The sequence below is a fragment of the Helianthus annuus genome, chromosome 5 (genome assembly GCF_002127325.2).
Source record: "Helianthus annuus cultivar XRQ/B chromosome 5, HanXRQr2.0-SUNRISE, whole genome shotgun sequence".
Classification (NCBI taxonomy): Eukaryota; Viridiplantae; Streptophyta; class Magnoliopsida; order Asterales; family Asteraceae; genus Helianthus; species Helianthus annuus.
Window position 1 is genome coordinate 173370395 of NC_035437.2, and position 23608 is coordinate 173394002.

The 23608-nt window shown below is 38.8% G+C and overlaps 1 protein-coding gene across 2 annotated transcripts; it reads right to left on the reverse strand.

The window, feature by feature from the left end:
• Positions 1 to 8494: 8494 nt before the first annotated feature.
• LOC110942212 (alcohol dehydrogenase 2) lies at positions 8495 to 10910 on the reverse strand. Of its 2 annotated transcripts, none has more exons than XM_022183960.2 (9): positions 10663 to 10910; positions 10188 to 10324; positions 10056 to 10102; positions 9634 to 9959; positions 9487 to 9569; positions 9344 to 9419; positions 9109 to 9266; positions 8855 to 9016; positions 8495 to 8767 (listed from the first exon to the last, which is right to left on the reverse strand). In XM_022183960.2, exons 1-9 carry the CDS (start codon positions 10700 to 10702, stop codon positions 8651 to 8653), a joined length of 1146 nt encoding a protein of 381 aa, XP_022039652.1. In that variant the 5' UTR covers positions 10703 to 10910; the 3' UTR covers positions 8495 to 8650. The 2 variants fall into 2 exon arrangements, with proteins under 2 accessions (XP_022039652.1, XP_022039651.1); XM_022183959.2 differs by having other exon boundaries at positions 10420 to 10910.
• Positions 10911 to 23608: the final 12698 nt, after the last annotated feature.

Sequence of the window (23608 nt, forward strand, 5' to 3'; positions counted from 1 at the left end):
GTATGAAGAATTGGGTATTTATAGGGAAGGATAAATTATGTTAATGATTAGAAAAAGTGTTTTGTGAGTTGAATAAGTTAGTAATCAAGTGGCTAAACCAGAATTAGAAATCAGGAACCAGGTTTTGGGTTTGATGGGTTCCTAATAAAAAAGATGCTTATATATTTATTATTTTACTAATTACTACACAAGTTGTTATAACTTTTTCAATGTGTACACCTCAAGTAGCTGTTATTGAATTAGCATTTAACATGTCCAGGTTATTCAGTTTTATTCTTTGTTTAAATAAACGTACAATATATAACATATCATATTTTCCAAGAACATTAATTCACTATTTTGAAAACTTAATAATTCAAAATTTCACTCACCAATTACATTTTTGGTCAACAACAGTAAATTCAACTTTTTAATTATTCAAGATTTCACTCACCAATTACATTTTTGGTCAACACCAGTCAATGGGGCTGTTTACGAGTTGGCAAGTTGAACTCGGCGAGAATCTGAAAATTGTAACACACATGAAATCAAACCCGAATCATGCATTCACAGGTTGTCACGAACACTTAAACGGCGGAAAAGAAAAATTATTTTATATATATATATATATAGGGGATGGTTCAAATGAAAACCACTTTTATTGTGAAAACTCGAAAACTAACTAAAAAAGCCTAAAAAAACCTAAAAAACATACAAATTTTTTTTTTTTTTTTACAATTTTTTTTAGAAAAATCGCTACTTTTTATATATGGAAAAAAAATTTCAAAAAAAAAAAAAAAAAAAAATTTTTTTGGTTGTACTACACATGTGCACTAATACGGAAAACCTAAACCACTTAACCCACCCCCCACCGACACCCCCCAAAAACCTAAACCCCCCCCCCCCCCCAAAACCTAAAAATTCACCCTCCCACCAAAAGCCTAACCCCCCCCCCCCCCAAAAAAAAAAAAAAACCTAAACCCCCCCCCCCACCCTCCCGAAAACCTAAAACTAAACCCTAAACATAAACCCGAAAAAAACCTAACCCCCCCACCCCCACCCCCCAAAAACCTAAACCCCCTCCCCCCCCCCCCCCCCACACCCAAAAACCTAATCCTAATCCTAAACCTCCAAAAAAACTAACCCTAAAAGCTAAACTAGAATCAAAAAACTAATTTTAAGCATGTAATGAACATTGTAGTACATGTTATATTGCACATGTGCACTACTATAATAATAGTATTGAAAACAAGACGACACCATAAATCTTTTTTTATGTCATAAAAAATATGCTCGAATATACTTGAATGAAAGATAAGAAAATTTGTGATCTTATGGTGCCATTTTTGTTTTAAAATGATAACGTATGGAGAAATGGGAAATGTTTGAAAAGTTATATATTTTTTGTTCCAATTTTACCCCTCCTTCATTAAAAGTCTTCCCTCCCTCCTTTTTAGTGGGTTTTAGTTAGTTTTCTAGTTTTCACAATAACTAGTAGTTTTCATTTGAACCTTCCCCTATATATATATATATATATATATAAAGCTCCCGACTTTTTTTTTTTTGAAAAAAATAACACATGTAATATACATGTTTTTAAGAGTTTTGGGCCAAAAAAAACAAAAAAGCGCCGAGTACTTTTTTTTAAAAAAAATAAACAAGTTCCAAAAACTTCGTTGACTAACATGTGTTAGACAAAAAATGCTGAAAGTTGCTGAAATTTGTTTTTTTTAAAAAAAACCCTTCGGCGCTTTTTTGATTTTTTTGGCCCAAAACTCTTAAAAACATGTATATTACATGTGTTATTTTTTTCAAAAAAAAAAGTCGGGAGCTTTGAGTTTCCCGGGTTTCTTAAATATTTAGGGTTCTCTATATAGCCCAACCCTATATATATATATATATATGTTGATACATATTTGTGGACGCAACTCGACTCGATGTGATTCGAGTTAGGTCACGACATTCCTCCGTCGTGTGCTACAACAACAAATGTGGGCCAAGACATCAAGGACCTTGACTTGGTCCTTGGGCTGAAAACAAGTCGGCGAAACACAACTAGTGGGCCTCAACTATTGGGCCGAAGCCCAAGTCGGCGAATCACAAGGGTTGTCGACGAAACACACTTGTTTCGTCGACATTGATCCTGTTTCGTCGCCTATTCTCCTGTTTCGCCGAGATCATGTTTCGTTGTGCACTGTAGGTCTGTGACTATATAAACAGACCAATGTGAAGATAGACAGAGAGAACACACACGAGAGAACTAGAGAGAGTTTACAGAGAGCATTTGTAAACATTGAGCTGTAACTGTTTTTCAAGTATTAATACATTGGTGTTAATCGTTGAATCTCGTGTTTATCATTGTCGTGTTCGATCTCGGTTTGCTATCTCGGTTGGATTCCGCACAACTGGGTTGGTTTGTACACAAGGATTAGGCGACTAGATCCTCCCCTAGCCGGACCTACAAGTGGTATCAGAGCCTTGACTCTTCTCCTTGTTAAAACCGAGGTGTTTTTCGGGTTGTTTTTCGGGTTTTAGAAGCTTGTATTTTCTGGAAAAACTTTCTTAATTTGGTTAAATCTTGTTGTTTTGCTGTGTGTTTTGTTAAAAACCTTGTTGAAATCATGTCCTCATGTTAAATATTGGTTTTTATTAAACATTTCTAGCAAAATCGCGTTTTCGGAAAATTTGTCGTGACCGGAAAACTCATATTTTTACCAGAAACTCATCGAGTTCATCTCATCTTCATAAGTGTTCTTCAAATCTTCAACCTTTTTGATCTTGGTCAAGTAATTGTCAAAGTTGTTTGTGTATTGGAAATTGGTTATTTGATTAAAATATTATCTGCCCTCCTTGTTTGGTGAGACCTACATGCTTTAAGTTGTGTCAAGTGTCAGTAAGGATAAGGTCAGCCGAAAGTGTTACCAACTTTTTCACCAACTCACTGCAGCTTTTAGGACGAAACGGAAAAGCAGACGAAACAAAATCATCTTCGACGAAACACAAAACAGTTTCGTCGATATCCACTTTCGCCGGCTTCACTTTCGTCGAACTTGGATTCATTTTCTGTTTCGTCGGTCAAAGCCCAAAAGGAAGTTGGGCCTGGGCTGTTTCGTTGACTGGGAGCCCAAAAGAAAAACTTAGTTTCGTCGTCCAATATCTAAATCTGTTTCGTCGAACTTTAGGCCTCATCTAGACTGGGCCGTTTCGTCGTTTGAGAGCCCAAAAGAACATTCTGTTTCGTCGACAATATTATTGGGTCTCTTTCGTCGCCAATTCAGTTTCGTTGGGTTTCAAGAACTTAAAACTTGTTTCGTCACATAAACAAGAAAGTGTGTGTTTCGTCAATCTATTTGTTTCGCCGGACTTCTGTTTCGTGGAAACCTGTTTCGTCGAGTGTGTTGTTCAGGTTTAATAGAAGGGTTGCAAAATTGTTCTAACTGTCTGTTTCGTGTGATTTAAAGTGAAATTCTTCTTTGCATATATAACATGAATCCGAGTTGGTGGGGTAACCCGTCTACGGATGAAAGCAAGTATAGAAGTACGGGTTTGTCGCCATCATGGGCTGAATCTCCCGCACCCGTTTCTTCGCAAGTGAATCCAGCTTCGCCCGGTCAATGGGCATTCGTATCAAATCAAACTCCAAGTATTCAAAGCATTCTCTTAAGCGAGAGCGAAACCGGAAGTTTAAATCGACCACCGAAATTGATGCACATAAACGAATATCCGGGATGGGTTGATAGATTTCATACATACGTCCTTGGTCAAAACACAGAATTGTGATTACGTTTTACCACAGATTTCGATCAAGCTATCGAGACTGCCGCTTCAACTACTGCTACATTTTCCGATCTTCCAGAAGATCAGAAAAAGGCATATGATTTAGAAAAGAAGGCATATGTCATTCTTACTCAGGCGTTGAGCAAGGATATCTATCATCAGTTCGTCAGCTTCAAAACAACAAAGCGATTATGGGATGCGTTGAAGACAAGAGGAGTGGGAAATGAAGCAACACGCCAATTGCGACACGACTTACTCAAGAAAGAGTTTGATGGGTTCACGTGTATGGAAAAGGAATCCTTGGGAGATATGACTAGTCAATTCTATCATTTGCTTACTGAATTGGGTAATTATGGGGTAGTAACAACTCCAGCAGAGGTAGTGAAAAAGTTTGCAGATGCGTTGCCACCTCAATGGAATAGTTTCTTGGAGATTCTGAAATACAATGGAGTGTTGGCTACAACAAACATCAATGACTTCGTGCAGCTCTTGGAAAACAAAGATCAGGAAGAAACCCTAAAGGCAAAAAGGGTTCCAGTACCACAGAATCCTGATATGTATTATGGAGTATTTCTTCTGCAAGACCCGTTTCACATGCTCCACTTCAAACGGCGTTTGTCACAAGCACAGATTTATATGGCAATCCGATACAGGTTCCTGTAAAGCCAGCTCCAACAACAGACTTGTATGGAAATCCTCTACCGCCAGTTCCTCAACAGCAAGCCTATCGGTCATCTACCGTAGCAACTGATCTATATGGGAATCCACTTCCTGTTCAACAACAAGCTTGTTATGGAAGCACATCATCTGCTGGTCAGCCATCAAAGTCAAATACAGTACGGCTCGACACTTCAAGCTTTTCAAAAGAAAGTATTGAAGTAGCTAAAGAACGTATGGAGCTACTGAACACCTTGGTGAGCGCGTATTGTGGATTAGTAGAGGGTCAGATTGGGAACATTAATCTGACACAAGAAGACTATCAGCAGATTGATAAGGAGGAAATGGATTTGATGGATATCAAATGGGCTTTCGCAAGTGCTGTAAGGCGGGCAAAGGATTTTATGGAGAGAACTGGCAGAACCAACTTGGAAAGCAAGAAAGACACCAAGTATGGGTTCGATAAGCAGGCTGTCAAGTGCTTCAACTGTGGTGAACGGGGTCATTTTAAAAGGGAATGTACAAAGCCAGCTCAGCATGGGAACCAGAATCCATTCAGAAATCAAGGCAACCAGCAGAATCAGAACAGGAATAACGAGCGTACGTTGATACCTGTCAACAACCCAAGTCAATCAGGACCATCAAATGCCAACCAGGCTCTTGTGGTTCAAGTAGATGAAGGTTGTGATTGGTCAATTCAGTTGGGAAATGATACTCCGGATGGAACAGCTTGCTTTGCTGAGGTTGTCAAGGATCTTAAGCACGCCAGTGGTGGAGAATCTTCCACCAATGGTGATGAATCTTCTGAAGATGAAGACAGTTATGGTTATAGTAGAAGCTCAGATGAAGAATCCTCGAGTTCAGGCGATGATCATTTGGATGACACCTCAAGTGCGTCAGTCGATGCAGATGTTGATGAGCTATTGGAAGAAGCTGCAGCAGGAAATCATAGGAAATCTATATTGGTGGATCAAGCTGCTTATTCTTCTTCTTCTTCTTCTCTCCATTCAGCCTTTATGGCTAATGTCGACAGTTCATCAAGTCAGGTATGTGTCGATGAACCTTCTGTTGTTAATTGTGATAATTGTGCTAGGTTAAGTGTTAAATGTGCTGATTTGAATGCAAATATGTCTGAGTTGCAAGGCAAACATGATGTTTTGAAAGCTACTTTGTTTGACTTGCAAGACAAACATGTTTCTTTGAATGATAAGTGGTGTGATTTGCAAAGCAAACATGAGGCTTTGCAAAACAAGTATGGTGTGACATTCATCCACAACCAAAAGTTGACAGTAGATCTTTCTAAGTGCATAGAAGCCAATATGTTTTATGAAAACCATGAAAAGGAATTTAAATCTGTGATTGAAAAATTAAAGAAAGATAAATCTGAGCTGACAAAAATGGTTTCAAGAAAACAAACTGACATCAATTTGTATATTAATCGCCTTGAGATAATGCAAAAAGAAATGGCTTGTGTTAAAACTGAAAGTGAGGCGATCCAGCTCAAGTTAGACAGTTATTTAAGCTCTAGCTATGTGTTGGATCACATCATTAATGTTCAGAAAGAGAAAAAGGATGTCACATGCATTGGATACAAGAAATGTCCACCACCTGTGAGACACAATTATGATGCCATGCCTGATGAGGAGGATAGAACTTTCTTTGAGCCATCTGTTCCTTTAGACGTTGAGGAATTTGCAACCGGACTTGGATACAAGAAGGAAGTATCATCAGATTCAGATGTGTCAGCAGATACAGGTGTGTCTTCTGCTAAACCGAATCAGGATCCTCCAGTTGTGATTGAGGATGCTGATTCTTCTGATGATGAATCCAATGATACTGACTCAGCAAAGTCTGATGCGGTGATCAAAGAAGAGGACATACCTCTTGAGAATCATATTCTATGTGATCCTCCTGCAAAAACCGCCAAGACTGCTCCAATCGAGTCCACGTCTGCACAAGAGTCTAAGAGTGTGGATTTGCTGTACACTCTTGTTGGTGATGATAAAATTTATTCTGACAAAGATTTTCCGATTAAGAATGTAAATCAATCTTTAATCAGTAAAGTTTTTGAAAATTCAACAAGTAAGTTTTTGGGAAAGACTGGATCACACGTTGTGGTAACACAGTGCCCTCCTATCCCTAGCCGGGCCTACAATATATAGGGCCAGGATCATTTCAGAACCATAAATATTTACAGAACTCGCAGAACTCCTAATAAACAATCTTTTTATTTATATATTTTTATGTTTAGGATAATTTTATCATTTATTATGTGTATTTTTACGATTACATACATGTTAAGAGTAATTTTATCATTTTCTATATGTAATTTTATAATTACACATATGTAAACTAGTTTTTTTACATATATGTAATTAGTTATGACACATATATATAATTTTGGCAATTAAACATATGTAAACTACTTTTAACATGTATGTAATCAAAGAAATACATATAATAGATGATAAAATGATCCTAAATACAAAAACTTATATATAAAATGATTGTTTATTAGGAGTTCTGAAAGTTCTGTAGTTATTTAGAGTTCTGAACCACGCCAATTTACATGAAATACATTTTTAAAAAAATTAAAACTAAAAAATAAATAAATGAGTTAAATGGGTCAGTCCGAGAACCCGTTGGGTCGACACGGAACGCCTAGGCCTGTAAACGAACTGAACGTTTAGAGAACAGTTCATGAACCGTTCGGCGGGAAGTTCGTTTATGTTCGTTCGATTAGCTTAACGAACGAACACGAACAAAAAAAAATTGTTAGGTTAGCTTAGCGAATGAACATGAACAAAGGTCTCATTCGTTCGACTGCATTCGTGAACGTTCAGTAATATGTTCGATTACGTTTGTTCGTGTTCGTTTGATTATATTAAAAAGAATAATAAATAATAAACAATAAACCTTTTATCTAAACATATTGAAAACTTGAAACACTATTTATTTCAAAGTTAGCTAAAATTTGGACATTTAAGACATATTTTGGGATAATTATGTCTAAGTTAGTTAAACTTCGAATAGTTATATCTAAGTTAGTTAAACTTGATTCATCGTTTGGTGGTTGTAGTAGACTTCTTGTGTTTTGATTTATCATTTGAAGGTTGTAATTAACTACTTATGTATAAAGTTTAAGGTTAACAATGTTTTTATTTTCAAGTTAAATGTTCATTTACGTTCGTTTTTATTGCCTGCGTTCGTTTGTATTCGAGACCACCGATGTTTACGAACTGTTCATGAACAACTGAATTTCCTTAACGAACGAACACGAACATAAACTTATGTTCGGTATGCGTTTGTGAACAGTTCACGAACATGTTAATTTTCTTAACGAACGAACACGAACATGGTCTAGAAAAACATACATAAAGTATAAGGTATAGTGCCAAATATTCAAAACATGTAGAAACTTGAAACACTTTCAACAATCCTATAATTGAAGTACTTTAAACACAAAAAGTCATCCCATAAAAGAGAAGGTAATATTTGAATCATATTCTCTCTATTGTATAATTTAGTTTCTAAGGAGAGTTATCAATAAATAAAATCGAGCAGGTTAAGGAGAGAATGGAAACACGTTAAGCAATACGCGTTAAAAATTAAAACCAATTCCAAACTTCACAATCAACCAATGTTACCTGTAAACAATCGGGAACAACCAGCATAGAACACAACCCTAACGATCGGAGACAACCACCAGACACCAGGGTCGGCGACGTAGCTCTCAAAGTGCAGTAAGAGAACAAAAGGTTTCACAATGAGAGAGAAACTTCTCAGTTGATTAAAAAAGGGGGGAGACACTTAATGAATATGCGTGTCACCCCACAAAGCCTTAAACGAACACGTGGTAGTCCAGCTCAAAACCCAAACAAAAAAGCCCAGACCGCAAACAACAGAGCACATGTTCAACATAAGAAAGCACACATCACAAATAATGCACAAGGTACAAGTAACCAATGGTTGATAATTGATATTATATAAATATATAATCCTTTATGACAGTCACTTTTTTCAGATGCATGCATCATTGTTGCTTGATCTCCTCATCTATTTGTCGATTCCAAACTCATCATTTTTTAATCAAGATCCTGATGAACATCAATCTTATTCAAGTAACTCATGGCAAACTGAGAATCTTTGACAACAACCTCAACAGCAAATTTACATGTAAGATGAAAGACGGCTAAAGAACCAACCAAACATATATTTAAGAATGACGACTACTACTTTAAGCATCCATTCGAATGATGCAACGGAGACCTTCACCTTTAAGCATCAAATCAAAGGCTTTATTGATCTCTGAAAATGGAACTTCATGTGTTATGAACTTCTCCAGCTCAAGTTCCTACAACAAATCACCCACAAATCCTTCGATTGAGAACGTCTTTTTAATTAATAGTTGTTAATTAAGAAATTAATGTGCGTTAATTACCTTGTTCATATACTTTTCGACAACAGAAGGAATATCAGATCGCGGTTTATAGTTTCCAAAGAAGGTACCCTTTAGAGTCCTTTCGTTCAACAGATTGATTGGACCTGTCTTGAACACAGCATCTTTATGTGGAACACCCACTAGAACAGCAACTCCCCAACCCTGCACCAAAACTCAACACAAAATATTATAAACAATTTATATATAAATGCGCTTGCAAAGGGTATGTATAAACTATAAAGGTGAATATATACATCATGAACACACTCAAAAGCGGAGATCATAGCATCAATATGACCGGTGCATTCAACACTCCTGTCAACTCCTCCATTAGTCATCTCTGCAATCACTTCTTGCACCGGTTTCTTGTAATCTTTTGGGTTCACAAACTCTGTAACTCCAAATTTCTTTGCTGTCGTAGCGATAAAAGAAAATATAAGATTCATCTTTTATTAGATTTGTTTAAACTTTAGATTTCTTGCAACTTACCAAGCTCAAATCTGTTGGCATTGAGATCAACTCCAATGATCCTTGAAGCACCAGCAATTCTTGCACCTTCAGCAGCCTAATTACCAATAATTCATTACCGTTTTAACCACATTCATACAAATTACAAGTTTGGGAAAACTTACAGCAAGTCCCACAGCTCCCAAACCAAAGACCGCCACCGAAGAGGCTTTTTTTGGTTTTGCGACATTTAGAGTAGCTCCTAGCCCTGAAAAACACAAATTATAACTAGGTTGCATTAAAAAAAACCAACAAAACTAGGGTTATTTTACCTGTGGAGATTCCACAGCTGAGAATACAAACTTTATCAAGAGGGGCAAGAGGGTTGATCTTCGCAAGACATCCAACATGAACAACCGTGTACTCGCTAAAAGTAGAAGTCCCCACAAAATGGAAGATGGGTTTGCCGTTGATCGAGAATCGAGATTTCTGATCGTGAAGCATGACTCCCCTGTCGGTGTTGATCCTGAGAAGGTCACACATGTTGCTCTCTTCGGACTTACAGTGAGCACACTCTTTGCACTCTCCGGTGAAAACAGGAAGCACATGATCCCCTGGCTGTAGATCAGTCACTCCTTCCCCAACACTCTCCACAATCCTGTTCATGTAAATCGAAATCGATCAGATTGTTTATTTCAGGTTGAAACGGGATTACAACAGACCCTTTTGAATCTGATACAAGAATTGAACTCACCCTCCGGCTTCATGTCCTAAAATTCTAGGAAATACAGGATTTTGCCCCTGCAGTAATTAAAGATTTTATTAAAAAAACATATTATTAATTATATAAAAGAATAATTGATGTCAAAATTAAAATAATAATTACTTTGGCTTCCCAGAAGTAAACATCTGTGTGACAGAGGGAAGTGAAGAGGATCTTAATTCGAACTTCCATTTTCTGCGGTGGCGCCACCTCCACTTCCTCAATCACCAGCGGTTTTCCGGCTTCCCACGCCACCGCAGCTGCGGCATTTTAAGGAATATTAAGAGTTTAAGTGATGCAGTTTAGGAATATATCGAATATGGATGAATGAATGAATGAATGAATTCCTTACTACCTTTGCATCGAATCACCTGGCCTGCATTGGTGGACATACTTTTGTTTGTTGTTACCTGATCGCTAGAACAGAAAATCTTGAAACGAGATGAATTGGTTTTGATTATTGCTTGAGATGAAGAAGAAGAAGATATAGTCTTGAGTAGAAGACGGGTATTTATAGGATCGAGTGAGCGCTTAAAACTTATCGAGTCAGAGGGTTTGATTTGAGTTTGTAGAATCTGGTAAACATGAGGAGGCTTACCTTTGCATCGAATAACTTGGCCTGTAGTGGTCGACGACATACTTTTGTTTCTTGTTAATTGATCAGAGATTTTTGTAATGAAGATGTAGTATGAATAAACTGGTATTTATAAGATGGAGTGAGTGAGGGTGTTTGATTTGTGTTTGTGGAATCTATCTAGTAAACAATAGGCTACTCCATAAACAGAGCTAAAAACCAGCCACCAGGTTTTCTATTTGCCTGGTTTTCTTTTGATCCACACATAGGCAACTTGAATATTAAACCCACTGTTTAAAGATAACAAGAAACTATTCATGCATATGGGAGTTAAATTATTAGAGTTAATTACTGTTTTGACCCCTGTGGTTTAGCCAGTTTAATCATTTTAGGCCAAAAATAACTTTTTAACATATCAGACCCCGATGTTGCATTTTATATCGGTTTTGACTCCTGACACTAACTTTGTTAGTTTTTGCAGTTAGTGTAAGGGTAATTAGGTCATTTTTTGATTTAGAAAGTTTTTTTTTTAACTTAAGAGATTATTAATGCAATTACTAAAGTTTTTTCTATTATTTCATTATTTTCAAGATTGTTATTTAACAAAATTCGTTTTAAATATATAAATACATATGTATTTTCATTAACCGTTTTGTTTTTATAAAAGTCGTTTTAAAAAATAATTTGTTTTTTTGCATTTTGTTTAAACCATCTATAGTTTTTAAAATTTTTCATTTTTAAACCATTTGTTTTTTTTTTTAAATCGTTTGTCTTTTAAAATCTTTTAAACACTTCATTTTATACCATTATTTTTAAAATTATTTATTTTTAAACATTTTTAAACAACTCACTTTTTTAAGTCATTCATTTTTTAAGTTTTACAAAACAACGTGTATAAAAACAAAAGAAATGTAAGATTTGAAAAAAAAAAGAATTATTCAAATAAAAAATTTACAAAAGATCGTTCATTTTTCAAACTTTTTTTAGAGGGTTCATTTCTTTTTCAAATCTTTCATTTCTTTGGGCTGTTTGTTTATCCAAAATTCGTTATTTTTAACCATACGTTTATTAAATTCATGCGTTTTTTAGTATCTTACACTTGTTAACTTATATTTTTTAAGGTTTTATTTTTTTATAAACGTCCTTTTTTTAATCTTCAATTTTTGAAATCGTTCGTTTAAAAATCGATCGTTTAAAAATCGATTTGCCACCGTCGTTATGTTCAGATCCAGATAGAGCATCCTCTATTGCCCCTGTTCCTAGCTTTGCTTTCGACCACGATGTTGAGGAGGATTCTGATCCTGTCTTTCCCCCATGATTCGACCCAGATCAGGATATAGAGTTTATACCCATGGATCAGCCTATGGAGGATCCGGTCGACCCAGTTGACCCAGTTGATCCCATCGACCCTGAGTTTGATTTTGAGATGGCCTTTGATGATCCCGAGCCTGTCATGGCCCCCGAGCAGGTAGCCGCTCTAGACCCTGCATTTGAGCATGACCCAGTTCATGCTGGCGCACCCATTATTGAGCCTGTGATTGCTGACCCACCTATTGATGATCACCCTGTGGATGCTCCATTGTTGGAGGGCGATCATGTCGTTGCTGTTGATCATGTTGATCCCCCACTTATTGCTGATGCACCTGTTGACCCTCTTGTTGCACCCCACCATGATCCTATGCCTGTTCAGTTTGATCGTGCACTTTTTGAGGCACAGATGGACCCACGAGATGAGCACGCCCAGCATGGGTGGATTCCTGCTGATGATGAGGTTCCACCTATTCCCCCTCAGATCACTGATACTCGTCACGTTGATACCTCTTTTACATTCCCTCAGTTTACACCTCCAGCTCGACCTGGAGAGGGTTCTTCGGCCCATCCTTTTGGACATGTACCGGTATCTATCCCTGCTATACCACCGTCTTCTACTACTTTTTCCCCTGTTCCACCATTTCCTGTATCACCTTTTGATCCAGCCAGTGAGCCATTCCTTTGGTCGTCGCCACCTGTTATGCCACCGACCGACCCCTACCATCCTTTCCATTTGGGATATTCCGTTGAGGACGTTTTGATGTCATTTGTTGCCCAGCACGAGGCACACACACGGTGCTTCAGGAGCTTGAGAGAGCTCAGCCGCCGCCGTGCCAGTGTCAGGGTCAGACCCACCCTACTTCTTTGCAGCACTCTCGACCTTTACCACCGGACTATGCTGCACGCCTTTCGGCACTTAAGCAGCAGGTTGCTTCTTAGTTGCGTACCCAGAGAGCCATGGAGGAGGACTGGCTCCATTTGCGTCGCTTGTTTTACACCCACTTTCCCCCTCCTCCACCGCCATCAGTGTAGAGCTCTTCAGTACCGTATGGGTAGACGTTGGTGAGAAAACGACGATTGTTTCTGACTGCACAGCATTTTTGGAGACCACTTTCTGATTCTGACTTTTGTTGATTATGTATATGGGATGTATTGACACTGATTTGATATAGTTTTTGGACTGGGGTGATGTAGCCCTTAGTCGACTGATGTTGTATGACACTGTGATGTACTTGTACACTTACTATGTGGTCTCGATATATGGCAATCGCAGTATTCTCATCATATTTGATGCTTGATTTGGTTATTTATATTTTATGACATGGGATGTTGTGTGATTGATATAATTGAAACATGAGATGCTATGTGATTGGTCTATTTATAACATGAGATGTTATGTGCTATTACTATTATTATATACGTACGTTTTACTATGGCCTGACCTACGTAAACACATCTATAGAAGATGCCGAGACGTCAAACGCCGATGCCTACCAATGAGGCAGAACTCCAGCAAATCATCGCTGCTGCCATCGCACAATACGCCGCCTCTCAAGGAGGGACTAGTGGAAGTAACTCTGGCAACACTGGCAACAACAACCCACCTCATGGTAATACTAAGTCATTAAGACATACCATGACCTAATTGGATATCTATAGCAAAGATGCTAATGCCGTTCACATGTTATAATGTATGTGCAGGGTGCACCTACAAGCAGTTTCTAGACTGCAAGCCTGTCAACTTTGATGGCACTGGAGGTGCTGTCGCCTTTGTTCGTTGGGCTAAGAAAACTGAATCTGTTCTTCGCATGAGCAAATGTGCACCAGACCAGCAAGTCACCTATATCTCTGGGCTATTCTTGGATGGAGCCCTATCTTGGTGGAATTTGCAAGTACAGACACTTGGTGAAGCTGCTGCCTACGCGCTAACCTGGACCGAACTGAAGGAACTTATGCGCAAAAAGTACTGTTCCCGAGCTGAAATCCAAAGATTGGAAACTGAGTTCCGGCATTTGAAAATGGAAGGTCCAAAGATCGCAGAATATGTCCAGAGGTTTCACGACCTGTCACATGTCGTACCCTATATGGTCACTCCCGAGTTCAAGCGGATTGAACGTTTCATTTGGGGATTAGCTCCTCAAATCATAAGCATGGTGACCTCCTCCAAGCCTGCGACAATTACTGAGGTGATTGATCTGAGCGTGGCTCTCACAGAGGAGGCTATTCGCCTGAACAAGTTCGATGATGCTGAGCCTAAGAAGAAAGAGACTCACGTCGAGTCATCAGGAGGTAACAAGCGGAAGTTCTCGAACTTCAAGCAAGGCACCAGTGGTGTTGTCAAGAAAGGAGAAACAAGCATGCCAGCTCACGTTACAACTGGTAGTGGAAAGAAAGGAAAGGGATATATGGGCACCCAGCCCAAGTGTAATACATGCCAACGACACCATTCTGGCCATTGTACTGTGAAAGTATGCGAAGCATGTGGAAAACCTGGCCACTTGAAGGATTCTTATTGGGCCACTGTTGGCCAGGGAGGCCAGGGGGGATTCGGAAACAGAAATAATAACCGGGGTGGGAATGGAAATCGCCCACAAGGAAACAATGGAGGTAATGGAAATCGAGGCAACAATGTGAATCAAGCGGGCACTGTGAATCGTAACCAGAGGAATAATCAAGCTGGTGGAAACGGGCAAAGACCCGGATGCTTTAACTGCGGTGATCTTGGGCACTACAAGAGGAACTGCCCAGAGTTAAACCAAGCCCGTGGAAGAGTGTTTAATATCGAAGCGAGGGAGGCGCGCCAGGATCCCAATGTCGTTACTGGTACGTTCCCTGTAAACCAACGCTATGCATCCGTTTTATTTGATATTGGCGCCGATTATAGCTTCGTGTCGTTAAAGTTTAAGAATATGCTTGGTTTAGCCGGTAGTAAATTAGATATTCCGTACTCAATCGAATTGGCCAATGGAAAGTTAGTAGAAGCCAATGAAGTTATCAGAGGTTGTGTGATCGAATTGGGAGAGCGTGAGTTTGCCTTGGATCTACTACCAGTCCAGCTAGGAAGCTTCGATGTGGTGGTAGGAATGGATTGGTTATCAGGCAACAAGGCAGAAATAGTTTGTCATGAAAAGATCGTTCGTATCCCAACCGAAGATGGTGATACAATTGTGGTTCATGGAGAGAAGCGTGATACGCCGTTAAGAATTATCAGCTGCCTCAAAGCGCGAAAGTGTTTGCAGAAGGGATGTGCTGCCTTCCTGGCGCACATTGTAGATAAGAAAGCTGAAGAACCAAAGATCGAAGACATCCCTGTCGTGAGGGAATATCCAGAAGTCTTCCCAGAGGACTTGCGTGGACTGCCACCTCTAAGGCAAGTGGAGTTTCACATCGATTTAGTCCCAGGCGCCGCGCCTGTGGCTAAGGCACCCTATAGACTTGCTCCGTCTGAGATGCAAGAACTGTCGACACAACTTCAAGAGTTGTTAGACAAGGGATTTATCCGACCAAGCTTCTCGCCTTGGGGAGCTCCAGTTTTGTTTGTCACGAAGAAGGACGATAGCTTTCGAATGTGCATTGACTACCGGGAGTTGAACAAGCTGACGATCAAGAATAGATACCCTCTGCCAAGGATCGATGATCTATTTGACCAACTGCAAGGTTCAACCTTTTACTCTAAGATCGATCTTCGATCTGGATACCATCAGTTAAGGATACAAGAGGAGAGTATCCCGAAAACAGCCTTCAGAACTCGTTATGGACACTACGAGTTCCTAGTTATGCCGTTTGGGTTAACAAACGCACCTGCAGTGTTCATGGATTTGGTGAATAGAGTTTGCAAGCCGTACTTAGATAAGTTCGTGATAGTGTTCATCGATGATATCTTGATTTATTCAAAGACGAAGGCTGAGCACGAACAGCATTTAAGAGCCATTTTGAAATTACTGAAGAAGGAACAGTTGTACGCCAAGTTCTCTAAGTGCGAGTTTTGGCTACGAGAAGTACAATTCCTTGGGCATGTGGTAAATGGAGATGGAATCCACGTGGATCCCACCAAGATCGAAGCGATTAAGAACTGGGAAACTCCAAAGACGCCAACCGAAATTCGACAATTCTTAGGTTTGGCTGGCTATTACCGAAGATTCATCGAGGATTTTTCAAAAATCGCTCAACCATTGACGCTCCTCACGCAGAAAGAAAAGAAGTTTGATTGGGGAATCAAACAGGAAGAAGCATTCCAGATATTGAAAGATAAGCTCTGCAATGCGCCAATCTTAGCACTACCAGAAAGTACAGATGATTTCGTGGTATACTGTGACGCCTCACGCCAAGGTTTGGGTTGCGTGTTGATGCAACGTCAAAAGGTTATTGCTTACGCATCGCGTCAATTGAAAGTGCACGAAAAGAACTATACCACACATGATTTGGAACTTGGCGCAGTGGTTTTTGCTTTAAAGATCTGGAGACACTACCTATATGGTACGAAGTGTATAATCTTCACAGATCATAAGAGCCTACAACACATATTCAACCAGAAGGAGCTGAATATGAGGCAGAGACGTTGGGTTGAGTTGTTAAATGATTACGACTGCGAGATAAAGTATCATCCAGGGAAGGCGAATGTGGTCGCCGATGCCCTAAGTCGAAAGGAGAGGATCAAGCCCATAAGGGTTAGGGCTTTAGAGATGATTATCCAAACCGATCTTTCCTTGCGCATTCGTGCCGCGCAAAAAGAAGCTCTTAAGGAAAGAAACCTTGAAGAGGAATATCTCCGTGGAATGGAGAAGAAATTGGTGCCAAACGAGGAAGGAACGTTATGTTTTGAGAAAAGGATTTGGGTTCCTCTGTTTGGAGGTTTAAGGAAGGTTATTTTCGATAAAGCTCACAAATCGCGGTACTCTATCCACCCTGGAGCGGATAAGATGTACCAGGACCTTAAAGATTACTACTGGTGGCCTAGGATGAAAGGCGATGTGGCTGTTTATGTGAGCAAGTGTTTAACATGCGCTAAGGTGAAAGCGGAATACCAGAAGCCTTCGGGACTTCTGCAACAACCTGAAATTCCCAAGTGGAAGTGGGAACAAATCTCAATGGATTTTATTACAAAGTTACCAAGAACGCCAAGAGGCCATGACACTATTTGGGTAATAGTGGATCGATTAACGAAGTCAGCGCACTTCTTACCTATCAGAGAGAAGGATAATACGAGCAAGTTGGCCAAAATTTACATGAGAGAGATTGTTACACGCCATGGAGTACCTCTCTCAATCATCTCCGATAGAGACGGAAGGTTCGTATCAAGGATTTGGCAATCCTTCCAAGAAGCTTTTGGCTCGCAATTGAATATGAGCACCGCGTTTCACCCACAGACCGACGGGCAAAGCGAACGGACGATACAGACTTTGGAAGACATGCTGAGAGCGTGTGTTATGGATTTGGGCGGTAGCTGGGATAAACATTTGCCACTGGTCGAATTTTCATACAACAACAGCTACCACACCAGTATTGGTGCCGCGTCATTCGAAGCTTTATATGGGCGCAAGTGCAGATCGCCGCTTTGTTGGTCTGACGCAGGTGATAGACAGCTGGTTGGTCCTGATATGGTCCAGGAAACCACGGATAAGATCGCACAAATCCGAGATCGCATCAAGGCGGCTCGTGATCGTCAAAAGTGTTACGCGGATCGAAGAAGAAAACCTCTAGAGTTTGAGGTAGGTGATATGGTTTTGTTGAAGGTATCACCCTGGAAGGGTGTGGCACGCTTCGGGAAGCGTGGAAAGTTGAATCCGCGGTATATAGGTCCGTTCAGAACTTTGGAAGGAATTGGGCTAGTAGCATACAAGCTGGACTTACCTGCTGAACTGAATGGTGTTCACGATACATTCCACGTATCAAATTTAAGGAAGAGTCCAACTCAAGATACCGTTTTCATTCCTACCGACGAAATTCATGTTGACGACACGCTCCACTTCGTTGAAGAACCCGTTGAGGTTACGGATTGGAAAGTGAACAAGACCCGCCAGAGCAGTGTCAAGCTCGTCAAGGTTCGTTGGAATGCCAGACCTGGTCCTGAATACACCTGGGAGCGTGAGGACCGGATGCAAGAGAAATACCCCCACGTATTCCCCAAGAACCCTGCATCTATAAGCAGAACTTAAAATTTCGGGACGAAATTTTTCTAACGGGGGGAGAATGTGACAACCCTCACTAAACCAGGTATCCGTACGACTTAATTAATAATTAATTACTGCTTAATTACTGTGCTTACTTGAATTTATGGATAAACTGCTACTTGAATGCTGATACATGTACATACTTGCATCATACTCTATTTACCGTCACTACATTATTTACATGCTGAACCTTAGTGACAAACATGATGCACAAAAGCACAGTAGCACAATGAACGGATAACCTATTGAACGTGCTGTCATAACTAGCACCAGGCAGATACTGCCTCTAAGGCCTGTATGAGCCCGAGATAGTTAACTACACTAATAGTGAGTGTGAAGATACAAGGGTTGTAGAACTGCGTCTCTAGGAACAAGTTACAGTGATCGGATGTGCCTAAAACGTACTCTAAGTACAAAATTCAGCACATTAACTAAAAATTCAGCATTTGGTTAACTCATAAAGTGCCAAAACATGAGAAGAATGTTACTAGACACTTTCCAAAGTGTCGGGAGTAAGTTGTGTAACTAAAAATAATAATAACGACACTTTAAAGCTTTGTTAAACGCTTTAACGGATTACTATCCAACCGAACAACCGGACTAGACCCGGAACAAAAAAATATTGCCATTTACATTGTTTGTCTTTTTCTGAGCCAGTTAGGGTCCCCGAATACCCTAACACCCACTGTAATACACAACACACTAGTAACCGGGTTAATCCCTAAACTAACTAAACTAACCTAACTACATGCTAACTAAATGGTTGGATTTGAACTAAGCTACCCCCCCCCCCCCCTAACCAAACCGTCCCCCAAGAGGGGACACCCTTGTACCATTTGTGATTAAATTAATCACCCTTGTCTCATATCAAGAAAACACATGATCCATTGGGTAATTTACTTGATAATTGTCTATAAGAACAAGAGTCTACACATCATGATCATCCAACACTTCACAACTCACAACAACACTCCCTCTCTCTCTCTCAAGAAGCTACGGCCGAACACCCCTATCCATCCATCAATTTTTTCGAGTTTTGTTCAAGCATTCCAAGATCACACAAGTGTTAAGGATCATACCCGAGGAGGCTTGGTGCATTCGGAAGGCGAAGGACCTCACCTCATTGCTTTTATCCACTCATTTTGCGTCTAGATTCTTCCCCAGCCTCGAGCTAGTAGTAAGTTACTATAATCACCTTCTCGAACTATTTTAAGATGGTTAAAATGATTTGTAACGGTTAAAACTCGTAAACATACAAGATGAAGTGTAAAAGTCTACTAAAAATGCTAGTAATGGTGGTTAAAAGCTTGAATGTTGTGTAAATCTTGTAGTATTTGATTTGTGTAGTTATTTAGGCCCGATCTATGTTGTGGTAGCTCGGATCATCGTTTAACCCGGATTGGTCATGATCATGGATCATGACATAAAGCTTGTTTAAGTGTAACAAGGGTTAAATGATGAAACTCTACCACACGCGAAACTTGAACTTGTGTAAAATGATTTTTCTTACAAAATAGTGTCTAAAACTAGTAGATCTACGGATCTACAAGCGGTATTCTCAAAGAACCAAGTATCAAAGAAATCATATTTTCTAAAGCCGGATCTTACATGAACAAGAATGATTTTTAAACACACAAGTGTGTAAACACTTGTGTGACACCAAGTTTCGACAAAGAACTAGTTTTGTCAAAATTTTACAATAAGTTGTAAAGATGGAATTTCTTTAAAAACGAGGTTTTCATGAAACCGGATTGATTTGTATAAAGATCCACTAAAAGTAATGGGATTTACTTCATAGTTTTGAAAAACTACAAGTTCATGTAATTTTTGGCGATTTACATATTTATTGACTAGTTTGTTGCTCTGAACGCTGTTTTGATTGAATGAGAAAATTGTTGGTTTGAATTATAAAAGAAAATGATACGCTTGAAAGCGTGGCCACCTCCAGTTACAGGGGAGACTCAGGCGAAATTTTTCCAAAAAACCTAACACTTAGAATTATTGTCACTACAAGTGTTAGAAATACTTTTCGACTTGTTTTCAAATTATAGATTTCGCCACGACTTTATTTACAAAATATCGGAGGTGGGATTTCACAAAATAAAACTTGGTAAATATATATTTAGTAAATATATTTTACATAACGTCACTTGTTATGTGTTTATGATTATTTTGTGAAGTACACAAATATTATTTTTAGGGTAAAAATAATATTATCGAATGTTAACGAATCCAAAATAATACGAACGCTTTCACGATAAATATATAAGTTACACCGGTAATTATTATTACCACTCGATCGTTAAAACGTAACTTACGCATTTTAAGAAAATATGACTGAACGCGTATTTTGTCAAGGTATTATTTTGGGAAAATTTTATGTAATAGAAAATATAATATTTTTGAGAAGAATATTTATATTTTGGAGTTAGAAATAAAATATATTTTAAGTGAGACTTAATAATATATTTCGAACACACATGTATTAAATCCCCCATCCTTGGGAAGGAAAATGATTACCAAGTATTTACTAAATGTAAACACGAAATAGTTGTCTAACTATTTCCCAAAAACTTAAACCATAAAGCTAAGGCACGGCCGTCCGTCTAATAGAGCTAGTACGTGTAGGTCGTCGCACAGCTGCTTGAGCAGGAGATATACTTGGTAGAGACGCACCACTGTGAGTTCATGTCCCCCTTTTCTCTTAACTGTTTTCAGTTTTTAAACTGCGGGGGTGAAATACATGTTACTATGATTACAAGTACTTTATACATGGTATGGTTAGCGTAAGGAGGTTTACTACTTAGATCATGTGAGTGGGTAGGCGGAAACTTTAGGCCATTAATCCTCATGGTAGGACCGAGGGACAGGAGCGGTAGATCTATCTGGGTGTAGCGAGCCCAGCCCCAGGCCAAACAAGAAACGGACCTCGGGGTGACTTTGTGCCCAACGCATAAATCCGCTAGGTTTGAGTCTTCCTACTTGTACTTCACACATATCAATGGCCTTGCAAACCATTGGTGATCTCTTTTTCCTTATTTGCTACATACCAGGATTTTATACATACAAAGGTTTATTTACTCACTTACACATGAACTCGCTCAACATTATTGTTGATTTTTCAACTTACATGTATTTCAGGGAATTAAAGGATCTGGCGCGGTATGACACGTTTTCCCGCTGCACTAGTTATGAGGTCATCCGGGTTTAGGGGATGTGACTCTTTCCTGGACAAGTCACAGTCCTTAAACTATGTTTATGTCATGTTGATGTTTGTGTCTGTTGAACATTGTTTATGTTGTTAGGATGTGTTTCCGTTAAGACAATGTTGTTATATTTGGTTTTTTTAAAACTTAATCCTATGGATGATCTTGCATGGTTTTTATTTCATATAGCTTTGTTATGGTTAAGCTATGGTATTAAGAAGTCACACCAAATTAACCACGCTTCCGCAAAGCCAGGGTGTGACATTTTTTACATTTTGTTTAAACCATCTATAGTTTTTAAAATTTTTCATTTTTAAACCATTTGTTTTTTTCTAATTCGTTTGTCTTTTAAAATCTTTTAAACACTTCATTTTATACCATTATTTTTAAAATTATTTATTTTTAAACATTTTTAAACAACTCACTTTTTTAAGTCATTCATTTTTTAAGTTTTACAAAACAACGTGTATAAAAACAAAAGAAATGTAAGATTTGAAAAAAAAAGAATTATTCAAATAAAAAATTTGCAAAAGATCGTTCATTTTTCAAACTTTTTTTAGAGGGTTCATTTCTTTTTCAAATCTTTCATTTCTTTGGGCTGTTTGTTTATCCAAAATTCGTTATTTTTAACCATACGTTTATTAAATTCATGCGTTTTTTAGTATCTTACACTTGTTAACTTATATTTTTTAAAGTTTTATTTTTTTATAAACGTCCTTTTTTTAATCTTCAATTTTTGAAATCGTTCGTTTAAAAATCGATCGTTTTTAAATTCCTTTGATATTTGAAATCATTCATATTTTGAAGTTCTTTTTCTCTAACGGCTATAAGTAAACTGAATACAAAGTTTTAAAAATGAACGATTTGAAAAACGGTTCTAAAAGGAATGGTTTAAAAAGAAACACTTTTAAAACTAATGACTTAAAAAAGTGAGTTGTTTAACAATGTTTAAAAATAAATGATTTTAAAAAGAATGGTATAAAATGAATCATTTAAAAAATTAAAGAGTAAACTGCCATTTTGGTCCCTGTGGTTTGGGCACTTTTGCCATTTTAGTCCAAATCTCAAACTTTTTAAATCTGGGTCCCTGTGGTTTCACTTTTATTGCCATTTTGGTCCAAAATCCAAAAACCCACCATTTTGACTGTTGAAACCTGGTTGTTTTGTCCTTTGTGCAGGGGCATTTTGGTCATTTGATTTTAATATAACATAATATAATAAACACAGAGATTTCTCACCACTCTCCAGAGATTTATCCGATCATCATCATCTTACCAAAACCAGATTTCTCCGATAAAACACCACCTGCCACACCCTCTCGCACCACCACCCCCACCCCCACCACCACCTGCCACCACCCTCTCGCACCAGCACCACCACATCACCGGCGTCATTAATCATTCAAAAAACCCTAACCTAATGATGGATCTCCTTCTCGATTTGCCACCGTCGTTATGTCCAAAACCACCCCGTCTCCACCAAACTCTGCACTCTCTCTCTCTCTCTCTCTCTCTCTCTCTAAATACCCACCTAATGATGGATCTCCTTATCGTCTCCACCAAACGCTTCAGTTGTTCCTGATACTGCAACAAATAGAAAATAATGATTGTATTGGAACCATTAGAAAATTGATGCTTACTAGGAGTTTTTGGAGGATGAATAACTGATGCGAGAGATGATGTGGTGGTTCGAGCCCTAATTAGACGAAAACATCCCATTGCGTTCGCCATTGCTTAGCAGGAGTACAACTAAGAAATTGTTGGCTTCATGATTTCATCTTCAATGCCACACCGCCACCGCCTACCTTTCACAAACCCTAGAACGAGTTTAGAGAGAGAAAGAGAGGGTAAAAGCTTGGGTTTTAGGTTTTAGAGAGAGAAAGAGGGGGTGTTTTAGATGATGGTCTGCAGATGACCACCACACCGCCACCGCCACCGCCATCACCACCACACCGCCACCGCCTACCTTTCACCCTGCAGATCCTCTGTGTTTTAGATGATAGCTCTGTGTTTGAAGGTTTGGAGAAGAGGTGGAGAAATCTCTGTATTTATTATGTTATATTAAAATCAATGACCAAAATGCCCCTGCACAAAAGGACAAAACAACCAGGTTTCAACAGTCAAAATGGTGGTTTTGGATTTTGGACCAAAATGGCAATAAAGTGAAACCACAAGGACCCAGATTTAAAAAGTTTGAGATTTGAACTAAAATCGGAAAAGTGCCCAAACCACAGGGACCAAAATGGCAGTTAAAAGACAAACTACTTTAAAAAGAACGATTTTA